Raw genomic sequence first — 21008 nt, forward strand, 5'->3', positions numbered from 1 at the left:
TTGACTCTCACTGCATGACTGATAAAATTACATCATCCCATTGTAAAATGCTCTGTCCAGGGGGAGAAGCCAAGCATTGCTACGTGGATATAATCTGAGTTTTGGAGCAGCACATGTAGCCTTTTCCCACTGGATTCCCAGAGGAAGACCAGGCCCATCTACACCACCACTGGATCCTCAGGGGGAAACTACACCCTTCTACAAGATCACTGCTTCAAGAGAACCACATCTGTCACTCCAAGAGGACTGCAGGCAACATTTAATTGGACTGCTACCAACATCCTGACCAACAGGGTGTCAGGTCATATTCTGACTCTGTCAGTATTGTTTTGTATTACTGCATTTTTATTTTATTTTCATTTTCTTCCCTAAGAAAGAGCTGTTATTCCTATTCCCATATCTTTGCCTGAGAGCCCCTTATTTTCAAAATTATAATAATTCAGAGGGAGGGGGTTTACATTCTCCATTTCAAAGGTGTCTCCTGCCTTCCTGAACAGACACCTGTCTTTTCAAACCAAAACAGGAATAAGGGGTGGAATGTACTGGTTTTGACTGGGGTAGAGTTAATTTTCTTCACAGGAGCTAGTATGGACTAGTATGTTTGGGATTTGTGCAGAAAACAATGTTGATAACCATAGAAATGTTTTTGTTATTGCTGAGTAGCATTTGCACAGCATCAAGGCCTTTTTTGCTTGTCTGCTTCTGACTGTCTCTCCTATCCTGCTGGCAGTGGAGTGATCCGAGTGGCTGCCTGGAGCTTGGTTGCTAGCTGGGGTCTAACCTCAACACTTTCTCAAATTTCTGCTCTTATTTCTAGATAATAACTTGCATGAAGTTAAGTGTCCTCAAAATAATTTTGGAACTTGCTACAAGTTTGAAGAAATGAAACATCAAATTCCTGTCTCAGAGCTGTACAGAAACCAACTGCAACATTAGTGATCCAAGATGATCCTCTGGACTGCTTTTAGTATTCAGAAAGCAATCCTTGCCCCATCCTTTACAAGAAAGATGGTAAATTTTAAAAAGTATCTCACAAAGAAAATAAAGAAATTAAACATTTTAAAAAAAGACAATTCTTTCACTCCAGGTTAACTGCAAGCACTTTTTCTCTCAAGCGACAAAGCACATGTGTTTTTTTAATTTGTGATTGCTTCTATTCCTTGAAAAGCTGTCATTTGCATTATTTCTAGCAAATATAGAAGCAAACCAAGGAACAAATCTAGAAGAGATTTAATTCAAAACCTAAGAGCAGTTGGATAAGACAAAACACAAGACTGTACAAAGACCTCATATGCTTAGCTCAATGGTGTGCAACTATGAACAAGTACCAAAAACCTGAAAGCAAAATCACCAGAACTGGTCTAAAAATATCAGGTTTAAGGGAACGTGTGAAGTAATAATCTGAGGTTCAAAACTGCCAGCATGAAGACCTGTTTAACTGATCAATTTGCAACATAAATGAAGTGGAACTACCACACTATCTACACATCTCTCCCATTAAATGAACCTAAAACCACAGGACATTTTAGAAACAACATCTGTCTCTGCACCTTCACAACTCCACATCTCCCCAGCAACCCCAACTCTAATCCACTGCGTGTTTACCATAATCGCTGTGCTTTGAGATGATTCTTCTGTACAAACTATTGATGCAGCCAGGGAAGGCATCTTGGATGAAGAGGATAATGTTGATGTCTCCATGCCACTGTCCTCATTTAGAGCAGAAACACCCACCATATGGTGTCCATTCAGTTCACTGGTTTTACTCTGAGCACAAGTCTGCAAAGAGCTGAGCAAAGTGTCATTGTGGAGACAGGTAGTGCTGTGGAAAGTGCTCATAAACTTTGATGATTTTTGATCACTCTCATCAGAGTCAAGTTTAGGAAAGGACAGGGATTTGATGTTGCTCACTGAAGTGATAGGGGACAGGGACATCTTGGAAGACAAGGACATCTTTTCACAGTTTCCCAACTGTGGTAAAGTGATAAAGCCATTTGGTTTGTGAAGGGGTTTGAAGTCCAATGTAGCCCTTTCTATGGATGTCAGAACTTTCTCATCTTGCAACACAGACTCAAACTCTACTTTGGGCAAAGTATTATCTAATAGCTGGGCAACAATTGGTCTAGTAGTACCAACATGAATTTCAAGGATATTTTTTAATTCTTCCTTATCATTGATAGTTTTTAATTCCAGTTTATCAAAAGGGTCTTCTTCGCATTCAAAATCAGCTGGGTTGAAGTCTGCTTTTGGATGAGGTGGACTGATAACCTTTTGCTTCACAGCACTGCTGTTGACTGGTGTGGGAGTAAGAATGTTATTGTGCTGCAGGCTAGCAAGGATGGGGTTAATAGGAGGAGGTGTGACTTCAGGGCAAGGTTCCTCCGAGAACCCCATTTTGGTGATGTCCTCTGAAGCTGCTTTGGATTTTGCTAGTGCTTCTTCTCCCTTTTGTTCAGCTTCTCTCTGGGCAGCTTCAATTTTTTTGATATCTTCAGCCCATTCAATTGTTTTCTTTTCTAGTGAGAAGTCATACTGGCCAGGGGTGGAGGGGAAAGGAAAGGAGAAAAAAGATAAATTATATCAGGATCATAGCCACTACTTCTAACAGCAACATAAGTAACAGAATAAGAGCTACATTAATTACTATGGACAGGCATACATTTTTCCCAGCACCTCTTGTTTCCCAGCATATCTTGTCTGTAGGTTTACAGATTGAAAAAACTAAAATACCTCAGAAATAGTTAATTTTGTCTCTAGCACTAAAACCTGTCTATAGTCTAGATTAAAGTATCATATTTTGCCTCCTTCCTACACTTAGTTTTGCTATAGAGCTACTGATCATCTGTTGGAGGTTAGATTTTTTTTGGGTTTTTTCCCTTCTCTCAGGGAATTTTCTCCCATCTGTTGCCTAAGAGAAAATAATGACTTATACTTAAGAGAGACAAAATAAGTGGCCAAGTGTGGGTCTCAGATTCAGTCAAAGAAAGAAACTGAGAGTTTCTAGCCAAGCAAAAGCCTGGGAAAGAGCTGGGAAAGAATGTAAATAATTCTTTATCTCTCTTGTTTTTCACATTGTTTAGAGTTAAGTTCTATCACTGTGCGTCAAGCACTCTGCACCAATGGTGTGGGTTGTTTTCACTTCAGAACCAATGGATTTGATCCTTGCGAAGCTCTGTATAAAAGAGCAGTGTATTTTGAATAAATCGGAGTTTTACTCTCAGCAGCCTTCTGAGTCAAGTCTATTCATTCCCGTCCTGCCTCGACAGCGACAGCCAAGGTGGGGGGAAGGGGTGCAGCTGGCTGAAGCCTCTTAAATGAGGAGCTTTCTTTTGGAAGGGCAGAAATACCAGGAGATTTTGACTGGGGGGTGAGGGACTGGGCTCAGCTCTTCTCTCTCTCTTGTTCTTGGGATTGGAGGGGAATAGTCAAGTTGCTCCTACTGCAGAAAGAATTCACTGCCACCAGAATCCAGCTCAGCACTGCTTTGTCTTTATTGTGTGTGAGTCTCTGCTCGTAAGACCATAAGGTGAACTGGGACCTTAGTAACACCCGATCTGACTGGAAAGGACCCTCACCATATATTCAGGTGCCTTAAGGAAAACCTGGGACCCCGATCCTCTCCCCCTTCCCAAAGGGTATGTTACCCAGCTGTGTGTGGCAGCTGCTCTGGACAAGCCCAGCTGCAGCTGCCAAGCCCTGCAGCTTTCTGCCTCTGCCTCAGACTTTTCCACTACACTCTAACCCAGCACCCTGTGTCCACCCGACCACCACTTCTCCTGCTAAGCCTGTGGAGTTTTCTATTACATTTTGCTTGCCACCCTGGGGCGTACCTGCCTCTGCTGTTCCAGCCGCTGCTCCGAGGTTCCTGCTGCAGCTCCTTTCTCTATCTGGAGGGGCGCCAGGCCCGTCATGAGTTTGGAAAGGAAGCCCCTTTTCTATCTCTCCCGCCTCTGCATCCGCCATTGCCCACATGGAGAGAGGCAGCTGAGCTTGTGCCACAGCTACCCCTGGAGCTGCGGGATAATCATCGCACCTGCCCTGCCCTTCCCAGCCGGGAGCCACCAGAGCCCCTTCTGGCTATGACCATAACTGCACTGAAGGGGAAGTGCCTGCAGCCAAGATAAGGCTGTTACTGCAGTTGTTTTTATTTGTTGTTGCTGCCATTGTGGTTGTTTGTTTGCCTTATTATACAGGCATATATAGAGTCCAGGAAGTTTTTAGAGTGTGTGGAGGATAACTTTTTGTCACAGCTGGTGACAGAGCCCACCAGGGGAGGGACTATGCTAGGCCTGTTGTTTGCAAATAGAGATGGACTGGTGGGAGATGTGGTGGTTGGAGGCCTCTTGGAGCATAGTGATCATACAGTTATAGAGTTCTCGATATTTGGTGAAATCAGGAGGAACATTAATAAGACTTTTACATTAGACTTTCAAAGGGCAGACTTTGCCCTGTTCAGGAGACTTATTCAGAGAGTTCCTTGGGAAGTAGTCCTTAAAAACAAAGAAGTCCAGGAAAGGTGGGTGTGCTTCAAATCAGAGATGTTGAGGGCACAGGAACAGACTGTCCCTGTGTGCCAAAAGATGAGTTGATGAGGCAAACATCCAGCCTGGATGGGCAACAAGGTTTCAAAGGAAATTAGGAATAAAAAGAGGATGTATCATCTTTGGAAAGAGGGTCAGGTTTCTCAGGAAGTATTTAAGGGGGTTGCTAGGGCATGTAGGAAAAAAATTAGGGAGGCCAAAGCTCAGTTCAAACTTAATTTGGCAACTTTTGTGAACGACAATAAAAAATGTTTTTACAAATATATCAATGGTAAAAGGAAGGGTAAAACCAACCTTTATTTTCTACTGGATGCGGGAGGGAAATTAGTAACTGCAGATGAGAAGAAGGATGGAGTGCTTAATGCCTTATTTGCCTCAGTCTTTAGTGGGAAGACAGCTTGTCCTCGGGACAACTGTCCTCCTGGGTTGGTAGATGGTGTCAGGGAGCAGAATGGTTCCCCTGTTATCCAGGAGGAAGCATTAAGAGAACTGCTGAGCCTCTTGGATGTTCATTAATCTATGGGACCAGATGGGATCCATCCTAAAGTGGTGAGGGAGCTGGTGAATGAGCTTGCAAAGCTGGTCTCCATCATTTACCAACAATCCTAGCTCACTGGTGAGGTTCCAGATGACTGGAAGCTGGCCAATGTGACTATCATTCACAAAAAGGGTGGGAAGGAGGATCCTGGTAATTGTAGGTCAGTTAGCCTGACCTCAGTACCTGGTAAGGTAATGGAACAGTTTATATTGAGTGTCATCACGCATCACTTACAGGATGGCCAGGGTATCAGACCCATCCATCATGGGTTTAGGAGGAGTAGGTAGTGTTTGACCAACCTGGTCTCCTTTTATGACCAGGTGACCCAACTGGTGGATGCGGGAAAGGCTGTGGATGTTGTCTATTTCGACTTCAGTAAGGCCTTTGACTCTGTCTCCCACAGCATACTCCTGGAAAAGCTGGCAGCCCATAGCTTGGACAGGAGCACTGTTTGCTGGGTTAAGAACTGTCTGGATGGCCAGGCCCAAAGAGTGCTGGTCAATGGTGCTGCATCCATTTGGCGGCCAGTCACTAGTGGTGTCCCTCAGGTATCTGTGCTGAGGCCAGTTCTGTTCAATATTTTTATTGACGACATGGATGACGGTATTGAGTCATTCATTAGTAAATTTGCAGATGACACTAAGCTGGGAGTGTGTGTCAATCTGTTGGAAGGTAGAAGGGCTCTGCAGAGAGACCTGGAATGGTTGGATGGATGGGTGGAATCCAATAAGATGAAGTTTAATAAATCCAAGTGCCAAGTCCTGCATTTTGGCCACAATAAACCCCTGCAATGTTATAGGCTGGAGATGGTGTGGCTGGATGGTGCTCAGGTGGAAAGGGACCTGGGGTACTGGTCAACAGCTGGCTGAACATGAGCCAGCAGTGTGCCCTGGTGGCCAAGAAGGCCAACGGCATCCTGGCCTGTATCAGGAATAGTGTGGCCAGCAGGAGCAGGGAGGTCATTCTTCCCCTGTACTTGGCACTGGTGAGGCTGCACCTTGAGTACTGTGTCCAGTTCTGGCCCCCCCAGTTTAGGAAGGACGTTGAAATGCTTGAGCGCATCCAGAGGGGGGCAACAAAGCTGGTGAAGGGCTTGGAACACAAGCTCTATGAGGAATGACTGAGGGAGCTGGGGTTGTTTAGCCTGGAGAAAAGGAGACTCAGAGGTGACCATATCACTCTCTACAGCTTCCTGAAAGGTGCTTGCAGTCAGGTGAGGGTTGGTCTATTTCTCCAGGCAGCAACTCACAGAATGAGAGGACACAGTCTTAAGCTGCACCAAGGGAAATTTAGGTTGGATATTAGGAATAAGTTTTTTACAGAAAGGGTGATAAAGTACTGGAATGGTATGCCTGGGGTGGTGGTGGAGTCACCATCCCTGGAAGTGTTTAAAAAAGACTGTTGTAGCCGGATTTCTGAGAGAGAGAGGACATGATTTATATTTGGAGTGAAGGTTGAGCTACCCCCAGCCTAGGCCTCAGATATGGGCCTCAGCTAGGCCTTTGAAGCCTCTGGTGCAGTTAGAAATTATGTTAAGGTGAACACAGTGTAATGAGCTTTCTGGGTGTGAATTAGTATAGGTCTGCAGTGTGAAACTTTAACCACCTTAAGACAAAGACAAACAATGTTTGCTTGCCAATGAGAGTGTGTTCACAATTGTAAATTATATTGAAGTGTATATAAACTGCCATCTTTTAAACAATAAAGGGAGAATGCATGAATAACCATATTGGCTTGATCTGCGTTTCTCTTGTCCAGCATTCCCTATTATTTATAAGGTCCCTTGCTTCTGTTTGTGGCACTCGGTGCCATGGTTTAGTTGAGGTGTTAGGGCTGGGTTGGACTTAATGATCTTGAAGGTCTCTTCCAACCTAGTGATTCTGTGTGTGATTCTGTGTATTATATACTAGTAAAGAACTGTATTCCTTTTCCCATATCTTTGTCTGAAAACCCCATAATTTCAAAGTTATAATAATTTGGAGGGGAGGGGTGGTGTCACATTTTCCAGTCCAAGGGAGGTTCCCGCCTTCCTTGGCAGACACATGTCCTTTAAACCAGGACATCATCCCAACATCAGTTTCACAGTTCTCTCACCCTCTCCCCCCAAGAAAACAGATGTAGTAAGCCTACTAGATAGCCAAACCCAGATTTAGCATAATTGAACTACCTCCTGTCCACAAGTTCCACAAGTCATTCAAGAGTACAGCTTTTTTTTTTTTATCCAAAGACCAATGCAGTATTACTCAATTCCCCCTAATATATTTCTAAGGGACTTGATATTATAGTTTTATACACACTAGTTTAATAGGCACTGGTATTAGTTCAGTGCCAGTGGCTCACCAGCAAAGGGCATATACTGGCTACACCAATGATGACAACTACCTGGAGTAGCAGATTTTGATACAGTTACTGGCATGACAAGATCTCACAAGCTTTTCTCATTTAACATCAGCTCCTTCAGGGCCAGGTTAGCACAGGAAGGCATTTATAAACTACTCACTATCAGTTTACTGGTTATAGTAGTGGCCTGGTTGAAAGGACAACATTCTGAACAGACTAAATTTACCTAAAGCTTTAATAGCTTAGTAAGAATGAACAACCTCAAATGCTCTTTAAATAACAAAAAAATGTTCAGAAAACACAGCCTACAAGTTAAGTCAAGGATATAACCCGTGACTCACAAGAAGTTATAAGATACCCTTGCCAGGATAATGGCACATAACTGGAGTGCTCTTACCATGGAACTGTTAGGCCATATAAATTCCTGTCTCTAAAGAGCAACAAACCAGCAAGGCTTGCTAGGCTTCTACTAAGCTTTTCTGAGACTTGCTATGTGTTGCACCACATCCTATCCTATAGCAGGCTCCAGTGAGATCCTGGAGACCTGTTGTCTTAAATGCATAACAGTTTTCCATTCCCTTAACTCTACAACTCCAAGAGACATGATACACAATTTATCAGCAAGGCGACTTTGGGAAACAAATCACTGGAAGAAGTACTGAGCACTACTCATTATACATTCTTTGCTATCCGAGCAGAGCTATCAGGACTTTTTTTTGTGTGTGTGTATGCGTGTGTGAGTGTGTGTGTATGACTATATACATGGACAAAAACTGACCACATTTTTTTTATATTAAAAAGGGGGTATTTCTATGAAAATATATAGCTTTGGGCAATTTTGCTTCCTTGCACTTTTTTTTTTTTTAACAGCTCTCACTACAGCTGTAAAAAAAGTCAAATTGCACTGCAATATGCATATTCTACATAGTTGCATCCTATTATGCAGGGTACTTCAGTCCAATTGGACATATTATACTTGAGCCTCAGCATGGCAGAAAAATGGAAACATAGCACAATGAAGCCAGCAATATGACATTAGTGGCCTTTAGCTCTTCCACACCACTTTACTGGGTGGAAATATGTGAGAAAAATGCATATTATATGATTGGCTCTTCGCAAACGTTAAAATGAATACTATATGTGTTATGTTGGAAAGTTATGCTATATTAATCTCTTTTAAGTAGTGCTGTATTGATCTCTTTTAAGTAGTGTGGTAAATATAGTTTTTAGGCTATAGCATAATATTAAAATAGAAACTATGTGATGTAAGACACTTTTTGTAACTAGTTCAAGGAATGGAAAAGATAATAAAGAAATTCTTTGCATTATCCTCTCTGGATAGAGATAACAGCAACGAACACCAAGATCCCAAGAAAAGAATTATTGCCTCCTTACCGGGAAAGCTCAGACTTCAAGGAACCAAGAAAATTGATTTACAAGATGAGGGGGGGAAGCTGAAATTAAGCAGAAACACCGTAGTTTGAAAGGCATGTTTGAATCATGTATGAGATATATGAATATGCAATAGGCTATTGCTTATAAGGGGCAATCCTTTGTTAGCAAGGTGTGCTTTGTGGCAGAGTGCAAGGCACCCAGATGTCCATAATTCTTTGCTTTTTATTGTCTCTTATTGTCCTAATTTTTATTACTATTTTCATTACTATTTGTCGTGGTTTGACACCGTAAAATAATTTTTCCGGAAGGAAGAGGTCAATTTGGATATTGACCAATTGAAGGTAGACACGCCTCTGAGAACACAGGGGGGTTAAAAGCAGAATTCCCAGGGGAACTCGCTCTCTTTGGTTCCGGTCAGCGTGTAGTGCAGCCTCTCCCCTGCCTGGCCTATGACTGGGTGGGGGAGGGGAAGGCCCATGGCCGGACTGAGGTAGGCTAAAGGGTGGAGGGACTGGAGCCGGGCTGGCCCCCTGCAGATGGAAGGGTGGAGAAAATCTGCGATGTCTCCGTTCCCCCCCCAGAGTTTCTCTCCCGAGAGGGAGAGAGAAAGAGACAACAGCAGTTTCATCAGCAGTTCACCGCAGGGAAGGAGAAGAGTGGGGGGGGGGGGGGGCGCAAGGTGCTCAGCTGGCCGTGGGAGCTGCCGGAGTCTGGGCATTGAGCCATCCTGGGAGTCGGGACTTTTAACCCTTCCTTGAGAAATGAAAGCTTTGTGAATTTTTTTCCCCTCCTCGGTTTGAAAGAGAGGAAGAGGGACACCTTGGACCCTGGGATGTTAGAAGGAGGAATTCTAGGTAGGAGGAGATGATGGAGTGGCTTTTTTGGCTGGACTTTTCCTTGTTAGCCACAGACTGAACTGATTTTTCTCCTCCAAGAGAGACTGTATTTTAAGAGGATGCCAGTGAGCCAAGAGACCTGCTTCAGCTGGGAAAAGACAGAAGTGGAGAGAGCAGAGAAAAAATTAGGGGGTTTGTGGCGGTGCCCCCTGTCCTAAGAGAAGGAGAAGAGAAGAAGATCTCTGTTCTTGAACCCTTGGCCCCAGGGGGAAATGGGGGGGGGGGGGGGGGGGGACTGTGGTCCCAAAAAAATGAAAAACTGAACTGTTGTTTTTCTCCCCTCTTGGCAGGACATCCTTGAAAGGAAAAATCCTAAAAGCAGTCTGTCCATCCATGCATTGGTGGGAAGGAGAAAGGTCACCATGGCAAACTTTTTCTCCGGGTGGTACCATGTGTGACATGGAAGCACAGGATGTGGCAGCTGTGTTTCTTGGGGGGATCTGTGGCACAGGAGAGACTCCTCTTTCCTCGATGGACTGAATATCAATTGTCTGGAGGGTGGAAACCTGATTTGGGTCCAGATTGTGTCTCGCTGTGGTTTGTCTGAGTCAGGTGGTGGGGGGAGGAATGCTTTGCAAGGTTTTTTCATTTTGATCTTTGTGTGTTTTTTTTTTTCCTTTTTTTCTTTTTTTTTTTTTTTTCTTTTATACTAGTAGCTTAATAAAGTTTTTTTTTCCTGTTATTAAGCTTGGGCCTGCTTTGCTCTGCTCTTGATTACATTTCACAGCATTCAATTGAGAGATTGCATTTTCATGGGGGCACTGGCATTGTGCCAGTGTCAAACCATGACACTATTAAACTTCTAAAATTTTAACACAAGTGAATGGCATTTTTCACATAAGTATATTAGGACAATCTGGTAATCATTTAATGGTTATAATGAAAAAGCCATGATGTAGGGTAATTGAGATAGTCAGCTCTCCAGTGGATGAGTTGCAGGGCAGAAAACACAAATTTAAAAAAGAAAAAAAAGGAAGAAAAGAAGCAGAACTATCTGTCACAACTGAAATGAAAACAATCATCAGTTTGGACTGCCAAGGAAAATCATGTATCCAAAAAGAGAAAATATAGTTCAATTAGACTTCTTGTATCATAACCTGCATTTGGAGATTGGGTTTTCAACATTTACTTTAAAGCCATTGATTTTATGCCACTATGAGTTTATAGTAAGAGAAACCTGTTTCTCAAAGACCTGGAAGCCATCTGTGTACCATGCTGTAACCTGTTTACCCTATAGCTGGAAATTAATTCCCACTCAGAACTGCACAGAAAACAAGAACTGAAAATTTATTTCTTCATCCCACAATTGTGAGAACACATAAAATATGGTTATATAAACACTTGTTACCCTCAAACAAGATTCTGCAAGTATACCATAGCATAGGTGTATCAGTTCTTAGCATTTGCCTCATAAAATTGCTATTCAGATTTACTCAGGGTAACATTTAGACCTATAACCTCCTATTAGGGGTTAGGCCTTTTTTTTTTACTTTTCTTTCTTTAGGGAAATTTTCTTCCCATTTGTTGCCCCAGAGATGATGAATGAATGGTATTTAAGAGACAAAAGACCCAGCTGGACATCTTGGAATGACACTGAAATGGTCCAGGAGGAGGAAGGAGTGCAGTTATTGCAGTCTCTTAGGTGGGGAGTGACCTCTCTGGCTGAGGGGTTTCTCTTGGGAAGTGCAGAGATACTGCAAGAGGTCTGGGAGCGGCTAATCAAAACTTGGCTAGGGGTCACAGGCTGGCCTCAGCCCCTGCTCTCTCGGCGATCATCGAATTGAGGGGAGAGCATATGGTACGGGGAGTGGGCATCTCTCTTTCCCTAGATGGGGCTGAGTTGTGGTTTGCTGCCAGAGTCTGGGGTTTCTTTTTGCTGTTTATAATGGCTGCTAACATCGACTGCTGCCCAATCAGACCTGCCTGCCCGCCACTGCTCCGGGATCTTTGTGACACAATTGAGCTCGACCTCTCCCCCACAGATCCGCCCAGCCCCCACTGTTCCTGCCACTGTGACAGGGTTATTGCTACACTTTGATTTGCTGCCCCGGGTCTGCTCGCCTCTGCTATTCCAGCCCGCTGCTCCAAGGCTAGTGGTCCAGTTCAGCTCATCACCCAGAGGGGTACTGAGACTGACTTTTCCCGTTGATTTTTGCAAGGGGAGTCATCTCCCGTCTACCCCCTTGCCCAAGCTACCATTGCCATGAGGAGGGGCTGCTGTGCTCACGCCACAGCGCCCCCTGCAGCCGCGGGGTAATTATTGCATCTGTCCTGCCTCACCAGGACCTGGTAGCGCTCTCTGCTGGCTGAAAGAGAGTCACTGAAACTGTCACCTCGCCAGGGCTCACCAGCACTCCTGCTGGTTGTGGTCGTAACTACACCAAAGAGGAAATTGCTTGACAGGCGAGGGAAGGCTGTTATTTGGTTTCTGTTTTTGTTTGTTGTTGCTGCTGTTGTTTGTTTATCTTGTTAAATATATTCTAGTAAAGAACTGTTATTCCTTTTCACATATCCTTGACTGAAAGTGATGCAATTTTAAAGTTATAATAATTTGGAGGGAAGTGAGTCATATTTTCTATTCCAGGAAGGTTCCCACCTTCCTTGGCAAACACCTGTCTTTTAAACCAGAACTCCACAACAAAAACACAGTACTTTCTTGAAGAAGATACACTAAAATAAATGTTATTAGGTATTTTTAAAAGTAGAAGCTTTTTGCACAGCCTATCATATTTTAATTTTTCTATACAATCGAACAGATCTTCTGCAACTACTGCCTGGCATACAAAATGACACTACAGGACCATCAAGACTAACATTTGAATACGTGTGTAAACTGTGACTACACGCAGTTTTCAGCAGCAGGGGGAAGAGAGCAGAAAGGCAGAACACATCACTTACCTGGGCTTCTCTGACAAGCTGAGAAGAATCAGGAAGGCTGAAACCAATGGGTAATCCAACCTTTGCTGGGATTTTGAATTTGTCTCCTATCTTAAATGGGACATCATCAAGATAACTGAAAGGACCTAAGATCAAAAGTATAAATTGTATTAAAAAACCTTACAAGCTTAATGCATTAAATTAAGACTCACATTTCTGTATTTGGGAGCTATTTATGATGATGATTTTGAACCCCACATCACAACCAAACACATACCATACACTGCCACCGAATTGGCTAAGCTTAAAAGAGAATATGGACGCCTCCCATACGAATCAGAAACAGAATATGTTTTTCGGGTGTCCCTCACTGGTGGCGATCAAATTAAACTAACTGAACAAGAAGCCAGTGGGTACTGGGGACATGGTGTCTTTTTAACAACAGGAGATAAACGTGACTCATGGTCCCTGACACAGCGCGCGGCTTTTTGGGCCGGGGGAATGAACCCCTTGGAAAGGGGAGATCCTATAGCTATAGTTAGCACCCCCGACCAACTCCTAGAAAGTGTACACAAAGCCGCTTGTCTGCAAATGATTCATGAAAATAAATGAATTCCTGGTTTTGAATCCCCAATGCAATTACCTGTGAAGCCTGAACTAATGACTCCTTTAATTCGTGGGCTTCCAGAAACACTCAAACCTACTGCCATAGCCTTACAGAAAACTATCATGACATTAAGCCCTGCAGAAAGACTAGATAGATTTCTTGGTAACCCCACTGATTGCACTGGATCTACTGATCCTGGTTTTACTCCATCCTATTCTCCTTTCCAAGCTGTAAATTCACAAACCAGTTCACCTGGCAGTAATCATAAAATTTGGACATGGGGTGAAGTTGCAGAGGATTTGATCAATTATTGTAGAAAATATGGACCTGTAAAAACCCCGGAAGAGAAACCAGAAAAATCAGAGAAAACAAAAGGAATTCGGTCTATTGGGACTCCTTACAGCAAAAATCCAGAAAAGGGAAAACAGAACCCTAACTGCCAGCATTGGTGGTCACTGGGACTCCAAAAGGGGGTCCCCAGAGAAGTGATGGATGGTCTGCCCCTTGATAAATTACAGAAAATAATAACTAATTGGCGCTATCAAAAATCAAATCCATTGGTTTAACCCAGTACACACCCTAGTGCACCCACTCTTCCTCAGAACATGGGCAGCGAACCAACTCTCCCTCAGCCTCTCCTTCCTCTCCCAAACACGGGTAAGGAAACAACTTTCTCACCGTCCCTCCTGCAAAACAGGGGCAGTGGACAAAAACTAACCATATCACATCTTTCCTCTCAGAACTCAGGCTGTGACCCAAAATTAACATTCTCCCAGTTTCTCTCTCAAAATCCAGGCAGTGAGTCATCTCTTTCTCAGCCTTTTCCTCAAAATCCAAGCAGTGAACTGACACAGTACCAGGGAAACTAATTTTTCCATCCCTTACAGGTGAGCGAAGAGACAGAGCATGGGTATATTTAAGAAGGCTCACTAAAAATAAATCAGGAGATATCTTGATCACAGCTATCGTGGGTCCCAAACGTGCTCTTGCAACCTTTTTGATTGACACTGGGGCTCAGATATCTGCATTAACAGAAAAAGATGCCCAGAGGTGTGGTGTTGTTCCAACTAAGAGACAATACTGTGTCCTTAATGCTCTAGGAATGTCAGAATCTATGAATGTGGCCTTAGTTAAACTCACGCTTCCTGGAGATGATGATCAATTGGTTGTTAAAATGGTAATCGGGGATATCCCAAACAATTTACTAGGGATGGATGTCCTTGTTGGGAGACAGTGGGAGGACTCAGAAGGATCTCTATGGTGTTTTGGTGCTATGCCTTTAAATATAAGGCTGCTTCAAACTGCACGTGCTCTGCCATATAGCAAAACCACCAATGTAAAACAATACCCTCTACCTTCTGGTGCCAGAGAAGGTATCAAACTGGTTATACAGGATTTGCAACACCAGGGGGTAATAATTAACACACATTCTGCTTTTAACTCACCTGTCTGTTCAGTCGGAAAACCTAACTGGAAATGGAGACTGACAATAGATTTTCGCAGGCTTAATTCCAACACAGATCCTCTCACAGCAGCGGTCCCAAATTTAGCAGAATTGATAACATCTATTCAAGAAAAAGCTCATCCAATTATGGCAACTATAGATGTCAAAGATATGTTTTTTATGATACCTATACAACTAGAAGACATGGACCGTTTTGCCTTTACGTGGGAAGGAAAGCAATACACTTTCACTAGACTCCCACAAGGATACAAGCGTTCACCCACCTTAGCCCACCATGCTTTAGCTAAAGAACTAGAAAAGATATCCAGACCTGATGATGTAGCAGTATACCAATACATCAATGATATTCTGGTGGGAGGGGATGAAATTGAAGCAGTTGGAGAGACTCAACAGAAAATAATCTCCCATTTAGAGAGTCTCGATTTACAGATCCCCCCAGAGAAAGTTCAAAAACCCTCTCAAGAAGTAAAGTTTCTGGGAATTTGGTGGAAAGGAGGCATGACATGTATTCCACCTGACACCTTAACTTCTTTAGATCAGATTAAAATGCCTCATTCCAGGAAAGATCTACAACAGGCTCTAGGATTATTAGTGTTTTGGAGAAAACATATTCCAGATTTCTCAATAATTGCTAGGCCCCTTTATGACTTGCTGAGGAAAGGGGTAAAATGGGATTGGACTCCTTCTCAGGAAGAAGCATTGCAGTTACTGATTTTTGAAGCAACAGCTCATCAAGCACTGGGTCCTATTCATCCTACAGACCCCTTTCAGGTAGAATGGGGATTTGCTGTCTCGGGGTTGTCAGTACACATTTGGCAGTGGGGACCCGAGGGTCCAACAAGGCCTGTTGGTTTTTATTCCCATGGTTTCAAAGATGCTGAGAAAAGGTACACTACCTGGGAGAAGGGATTGTTGTTTGTGGTCAGCCTGGCTCTCATTGAAGTAGAAAAGATTACACATCAACAACCTATTGTACTAAGAGGCCCCTTCAAGGTCATTAAGACAGTCATTAATGGGACACCCCCCCCCCCCCCGCCCCCCCCCGCCATGGGGTGGCCCAGAGGGCCTCAGTAAGGAAGTGGTATGCTCAGATTGAACATTATTGTAACATCTTTACAATAACAGAAGGAGCTGTAAAAAATTTAGCAATCCAAGAAACTGAGAGCTTGGATAGTGGCCAAGATAAACCAGCTTCTGTAATCAAAGTGGCCCCTCCTTTCTGCCCTGAAAAATCAGCAAACTCTTGGTTCACTGATGCTTCTGCTAAAAGGGAAGGAAAGATATGGAAATATAGAGCAGCAGCACTCCACATCTCCTCTGGTGAGCAAATTATCACAGAGGGAGAAGATAGTGCACAAGTTGGGGAGCTAATAGCTGTCTGGAGTGTTTTCCAACGAGAAGCACAAAATTCCTCTTCAGTCTATATTTACACTGACTCTTATGCTGTGTACAAAGGTTGTACTGAGTGGCTTCCTTTTTGGCAACAAAATGATTGGGAAGTGAATAGAATCCCAGTTTGGCAAAAGGAAAAGTGGCAAGAAATATTAAATATTGCAAGTCAGGGGAATTTTGCAGTGGGCTGGGTAGCCTCTCATCAAACAGACGGAAATCCAGCAGGAGAGTGGAACAATAAAGCTGATGAACTAGCAAGGCTTAGTCCCCTGAAAAAGGAGAAAATTACAGAGGAATGGGATCAATTGTTAGAATGGCTGCATGTAAAAAGACAGCACACAGGTGTGAAAGATTCATACCAAGAAGCTCATGCTCGAGGTTGGCCTGTTACCAGGGAAATGTGTAAAACCTGCATATCAGCCTGTGAGCAGTGTCGCAGGCGACTGGAAAGACACCCTTTAGAAGATGACCCTTTGCATTTAAGGAAAGGTAAAGGTTTATGGGATGCATGGCAGGTAGATTATATCGGTCCCTTTAAGAAATCAGGAGGAAAACATTTTGTACTAGTAGGAGTAGAGATTGTATCTGGGTTAGTCCAAGCTGATGCTTTCAAAAGGGCTACAGGAGACAATACTGTCAAAGCTTTGCAGGGGTGGTTCGGAACTTTCCCTAAGCCACAGGAAATACAATCTGATAATGGATCTCATTTCACTGCTAGAGTTGTACAGGACTGGGCAAAAAGTGAAGGAATTAAATGGACTTTTCACACCCCTTACTATCCCCAAGCTAATGGGATCGTAGAAAGGACTAATGGTCTTTTAAAACGACTGTTGAGACCCCAGGAAGGAAATTGGGATCTTCGGTTGTGGAAAGCTGTGCCTCACTGTGCCTCTGCCGGGTAGGGGAAGCCAGGGGGCTTCAGATTAGTACAGCGGCAGGGTGGTGTTCTTTATTTCTTCCATGACTTATCCCTGATAACATCCTCCAGGGTATTACGGCATAAGATGGACTGTATGCCTCATAAAAGGAGGAGGAGTTTGGCTACAGAGAGCCAGTCCCTGATATGAATGCAAACAGGTAGCTATTAGTCAATACCTGTGTGGTAACCAGACTCGAACATGGAGTCTTTTGAATAGCGTATAAAAAGGGCTGTGTGCACCAATAATGTCTCTCTGCTGCATGAAAACCCTGATGTGTGTCATCTCTCCGTTCTCACAAACCGCAACAATTAGCCACCCTGTGTGAGGAAAGCAACTAAGCCATGATAAAAGGAATGAGACAAAACAGCAGAGAGCCACAGCTGAGAGCTGTGAGAAAATGCAACCACAGCTAGCAACAGCCAGAGCTGTGAGAAAAGGACAGCCAAAGAGCTGTGTGAAGCAAAATCTGGAAAAGCCAGTAAAGCTAGAAATCCAGATGGCATAAGAGCCAAAGAAACAAAAAAGCTGAACAATAGAAGAAAAATCCCACCAAAGAAACAGGTGGATTTATCTCTGTAAAAGAACAACCAGTCATTAAAGTATGAACTTTTCCCTTACTTCAACGAGGAGTAAAGTATGAGCAATTGAAATAGACATTTTTGGAGTTCACTTGAATTAATGAAATTAATTAAGCATTTAAATTTTAGCTTGTAGAATTATGTGTTGAATTTTAACCTTTTACTTAAGAAACCTCTGCCATGGTACAAAGGGCATAAGAAAATGCAAATTTCTGAAGCTTCTTGCATAAAGAACAATACTGGAGGAGAATGAGGATGCAAAGAACCCAGATAAAGGGGCTCCTCTGTCTCCAAGCCTATCAAGACTGACAAACATACTCAGATAAGGACCAAAGGAGAAAAGTTCAAAAGTTCAGTCATGAGGAAGACCACAATCTTCAGCCTCAGAGACCACTGAGAGACCCCCTTACGACCACCACCACAGCTAACCATGCATGCCCAGAAGGGCGTGGACCTATTTAGCATGAGAAGCAAGGACAGGTGGGGCCAGGGGTTGAATATGCATGAAAAAGTTGTGTAATGTATTGCATATGGAACACCTTTGTGAATAAAGATGTGGGTCAGACTGAGGCTCGGGGCACAAGTTTTTGGGGAGCTATCTCGCTTGTGCTGGGCACTGACATACATACCCACTTCATAACTACGTCAGGTTGTTGAGTCTATTTATTCCATGTATCGCTTCACAATAAGCTCTGAAAGCCACTATGGACTTTTTAAAACTCTTAATGTTTATTTCAAACTGGCTGGGGCAGTTAGAAGCCAAACAGGGCGCAGAAATGGCAGGAGAGATGCTGCCCATACCACAGCTGAAAAAGCCATCTTTAGGCTCCACGCCCTGTACCACTGGTAACGCACCATGGACATAGCCTGCAGAAAAACCCCAACATGGTGGACGCCATGCGTTTTGGATGCAGATCACCCAAGATGGTGGTCAGCACATGGCGCGTGAGTCACTCACCCAATATGGCCGTCGCCATGTGATGCAGGAGCTGCCAGCCAAATCATCTCAAAATAGCAGAGCACAGAAAGCATCCCGTGGGAAAAGAGGTACTGCGCTGGACACGTGGAGGCAGCAGTCAGGATCACCTCTGTCATGGCATCGAGGAATCCACTCCATGCATCCACCAGACCCCAGAAGCATCACAGCGCCAGAAACCGGAAGAGAAGCCGGCAGCCCCACCACCGGAAAACCCTGTCACCTGGCAACCACAGCGCTGGCCATGTGGATGCCTTCTGCACCGTCAGTGGACAACCGTGAGTTCGCTGGAACTAGGGGAGGAGGGCACAGGGGGTGGCCCCTGGTCCCTCAATGCAGGGGGCCCCCTCCTAACACTGTGTTTCCCCCTCCGCCTGCCCTCTGCGAAAGCAGAGCAGCAGCGACAGAGGCGGCGGGGGGAGGGAGAGTATAAAGCCGCGGGAGGCTGCAAAGCAGAGCGAGAAGGCAGCAAAAGTGGCAAGAGATGGAACCTGCGGAACCGCTGCGGCAAGAGCCCAGTACCAAGTGCGTGGCTGCGACCACATGGCCACGCCACAGGACAATGGTGAGTGGCAAGCCACTTTCTCAGCAGGTCCAGAGGCACCAGCAGCCCCAGCACCAGCACTCCCAGCAGTGACTCAAAAACCCCAGAGCCCAACACAATGCCCTGAACCAACTCTGACTGCACCGAAAGTCACCACCCACCCTGGGGATAGGGGGTCTCCCAAGCGCCCTTCTCCTACCCTGGGGACAGGGATCAGGGCATGGGAAAAGCCCATATGGGCTGAAAGCAGCGGCGAGGGTGGGAGGAGGAGGTGTGCAAGGGCGCAGTGCCGTGAGAGCGGCCCCAATGCGTGCCGCTCCTGCCTCTCCTGCAACAGCCCGAGCTCCATCTGCTTCAGACCCTCATAAACTAACACTAAAATCTAGCTGGACAGGTAACCACTTCCCTAATATAGAAAAGGTTACCACTGACATAAAAACCCTAACCCTCTCTAATCTTAAAGCAAAACACTAAGAATGCATAAACTCTTCTGTTAAACATGTTGTCCTTAAAATATAATAACCTAAAAGTCTCCATGAACTCCACAGCTTTAAATTAACAAGTTTCAGTTGCAGAGTTTTCTAACTCAGTACTTGTCTCTTGTAACTTGTGTTTACAATGTCTATAAAATAATTTTCAAGCTAAAAATCACTAACTGCTACCTTTCATATTTGTGCATAGCTAAATCATTCATACCAACTCCTGTTGAAATTAATAGCAAGTTTCTAAATATACCAAGTCTGTCACTGCTATCAGCAACTCACCACAACCAGACATACTAACACAGGTAAAGCGTGCCTTTGACAGAGAGGGAGGGATGCATATGTTTCCACAAATGCCGGTATTCAATGGGCAACAACCGTCTCCACCAGCTAGAAACCTTTGGAATAACAACTCACCTGTGATTTCACCTAGACCTCAAAAATCAGACACTTCAAAAACATTAAATACTACCCCTAACAGTTTTTAATGTTACCTCTGATAGTTTTAAAGTTTTGTTTCCAATGTTCAAGTTATAAGTTTCAAGCAATTAACCTGCAGCATGCCACCTAGTAACATTGTGCTTTAATAGCACCTAGACATGATAGTAAAAAACTGATGGAACTCACCAATAGCTAGAAAGATTGAGTTTAGTAAAAAGTTTTATATTTTAAAACAGAAAAGGCAGAATTATCATGGCATAAGATGGACTGTATGCCTCATAAGAGGAGGAGGGGTTTGGCTACAGAGAGCCAGTCCCAGATATGAACACAAGCAGGTAGCTATTGGTCAATAGCTGGGTGGTAACCAATCAGAGTGAAACTCAGAGTCTTTTTAATAGCCTATAAAAAAGTCTGTGTACACCAAAAAAGTCTCTCTTCTGAATGAAAACCCCAATGTGTGTCATCTTTCCGTCCCCATGCATGGAGACACCAGGGTATATCTTCTGCTAATGGACCATCAAGTCTCTCTGCATGACTGATAAAATTACATCACCCCATTGTGAAATGCTCCACCCAGGAGGAGGAACCAAGCATTCCTACCTGGATATAATCTGATCTTTGGAACACCACAAACAGCCTTATCCACAGGATTTCCAGAGGAGAAGAGCTCCATAACCACCACTGGACCTTCAGAGGAAGATGAGACCCTTCTACAGTATCAGTGCTTCAACAGAACCACATCTATCACTTCACCAGGACTGCTACCACCACCCTGACCAACAAGGTGTCAGGTTGTATCCTGACTGTCAGTTTAAGCCAGTGTTCTTTGCCTTTGATTTAATTTCCCTATTAAATTGCAGTTCTGACTTGGAATCCTCTGCTGGTTTGTTTTCAAACTAACACAAAGATGTAGGAAGATAAGCTGCTGGTGAATCATGATTTTAAAGGGTTAAGATTTTAGCTGAGGGTTAGAACCAATTCATATTGAAGTTAGATACACCAATGATAGGTTAATG

General features: G+C 43.9%; 1 protein-coding gene and 1 pseudogene across 2 annotated transcripts in view; one reads left to right on the forward strand and one right to left on the reverse strand.

Moving 5' to 3' along the window:
• LOC146763174 (ubiquitin-associated protein 1-like) overlaps positions 1 to 21008 on the reverse strand; it is a 112944-nt gene that overhangs the window by 13288 nt on the left and 78648 nt on the right. For both annotated transcript variants that reach the window (XM_085571328.1, XM_085571329.1), the window contains exons 3-4: positions 12609 to 12733; positions 1606 to 2532 (exon numbers count right to left, since the gene is read on the reverse strand). In XM_085571328.1, coding sequence (XP_085427454.1) covers positions 1606 to 2532; positions 12609 to 12733 — 1052 coding nt within the window. The remainder of the gene's footprint in view (positions 1 to 1605; positions 2533 to 12608; positions 12734 to 21008) is intronic.
• On the forward strand, positions 12813 to 14063 carry LOC144247806 (uncharacterized; annotated as a pseudogene).

The sequence above is a fragment of the Lonchura striata genome, chromosome W (genome assembly GCF_050655825.1).
Source record: "Lonchura striata isolate lonStrDom1 chromosome W, ASM5065582v1, whole genome shotgun sequence".
Classification (NCBI taxonomy): Eukaryota; Metazoa; Chordata; class Aves; order Passeriformes; family Estrildidae; genus Lonchura; species Lonchura striata.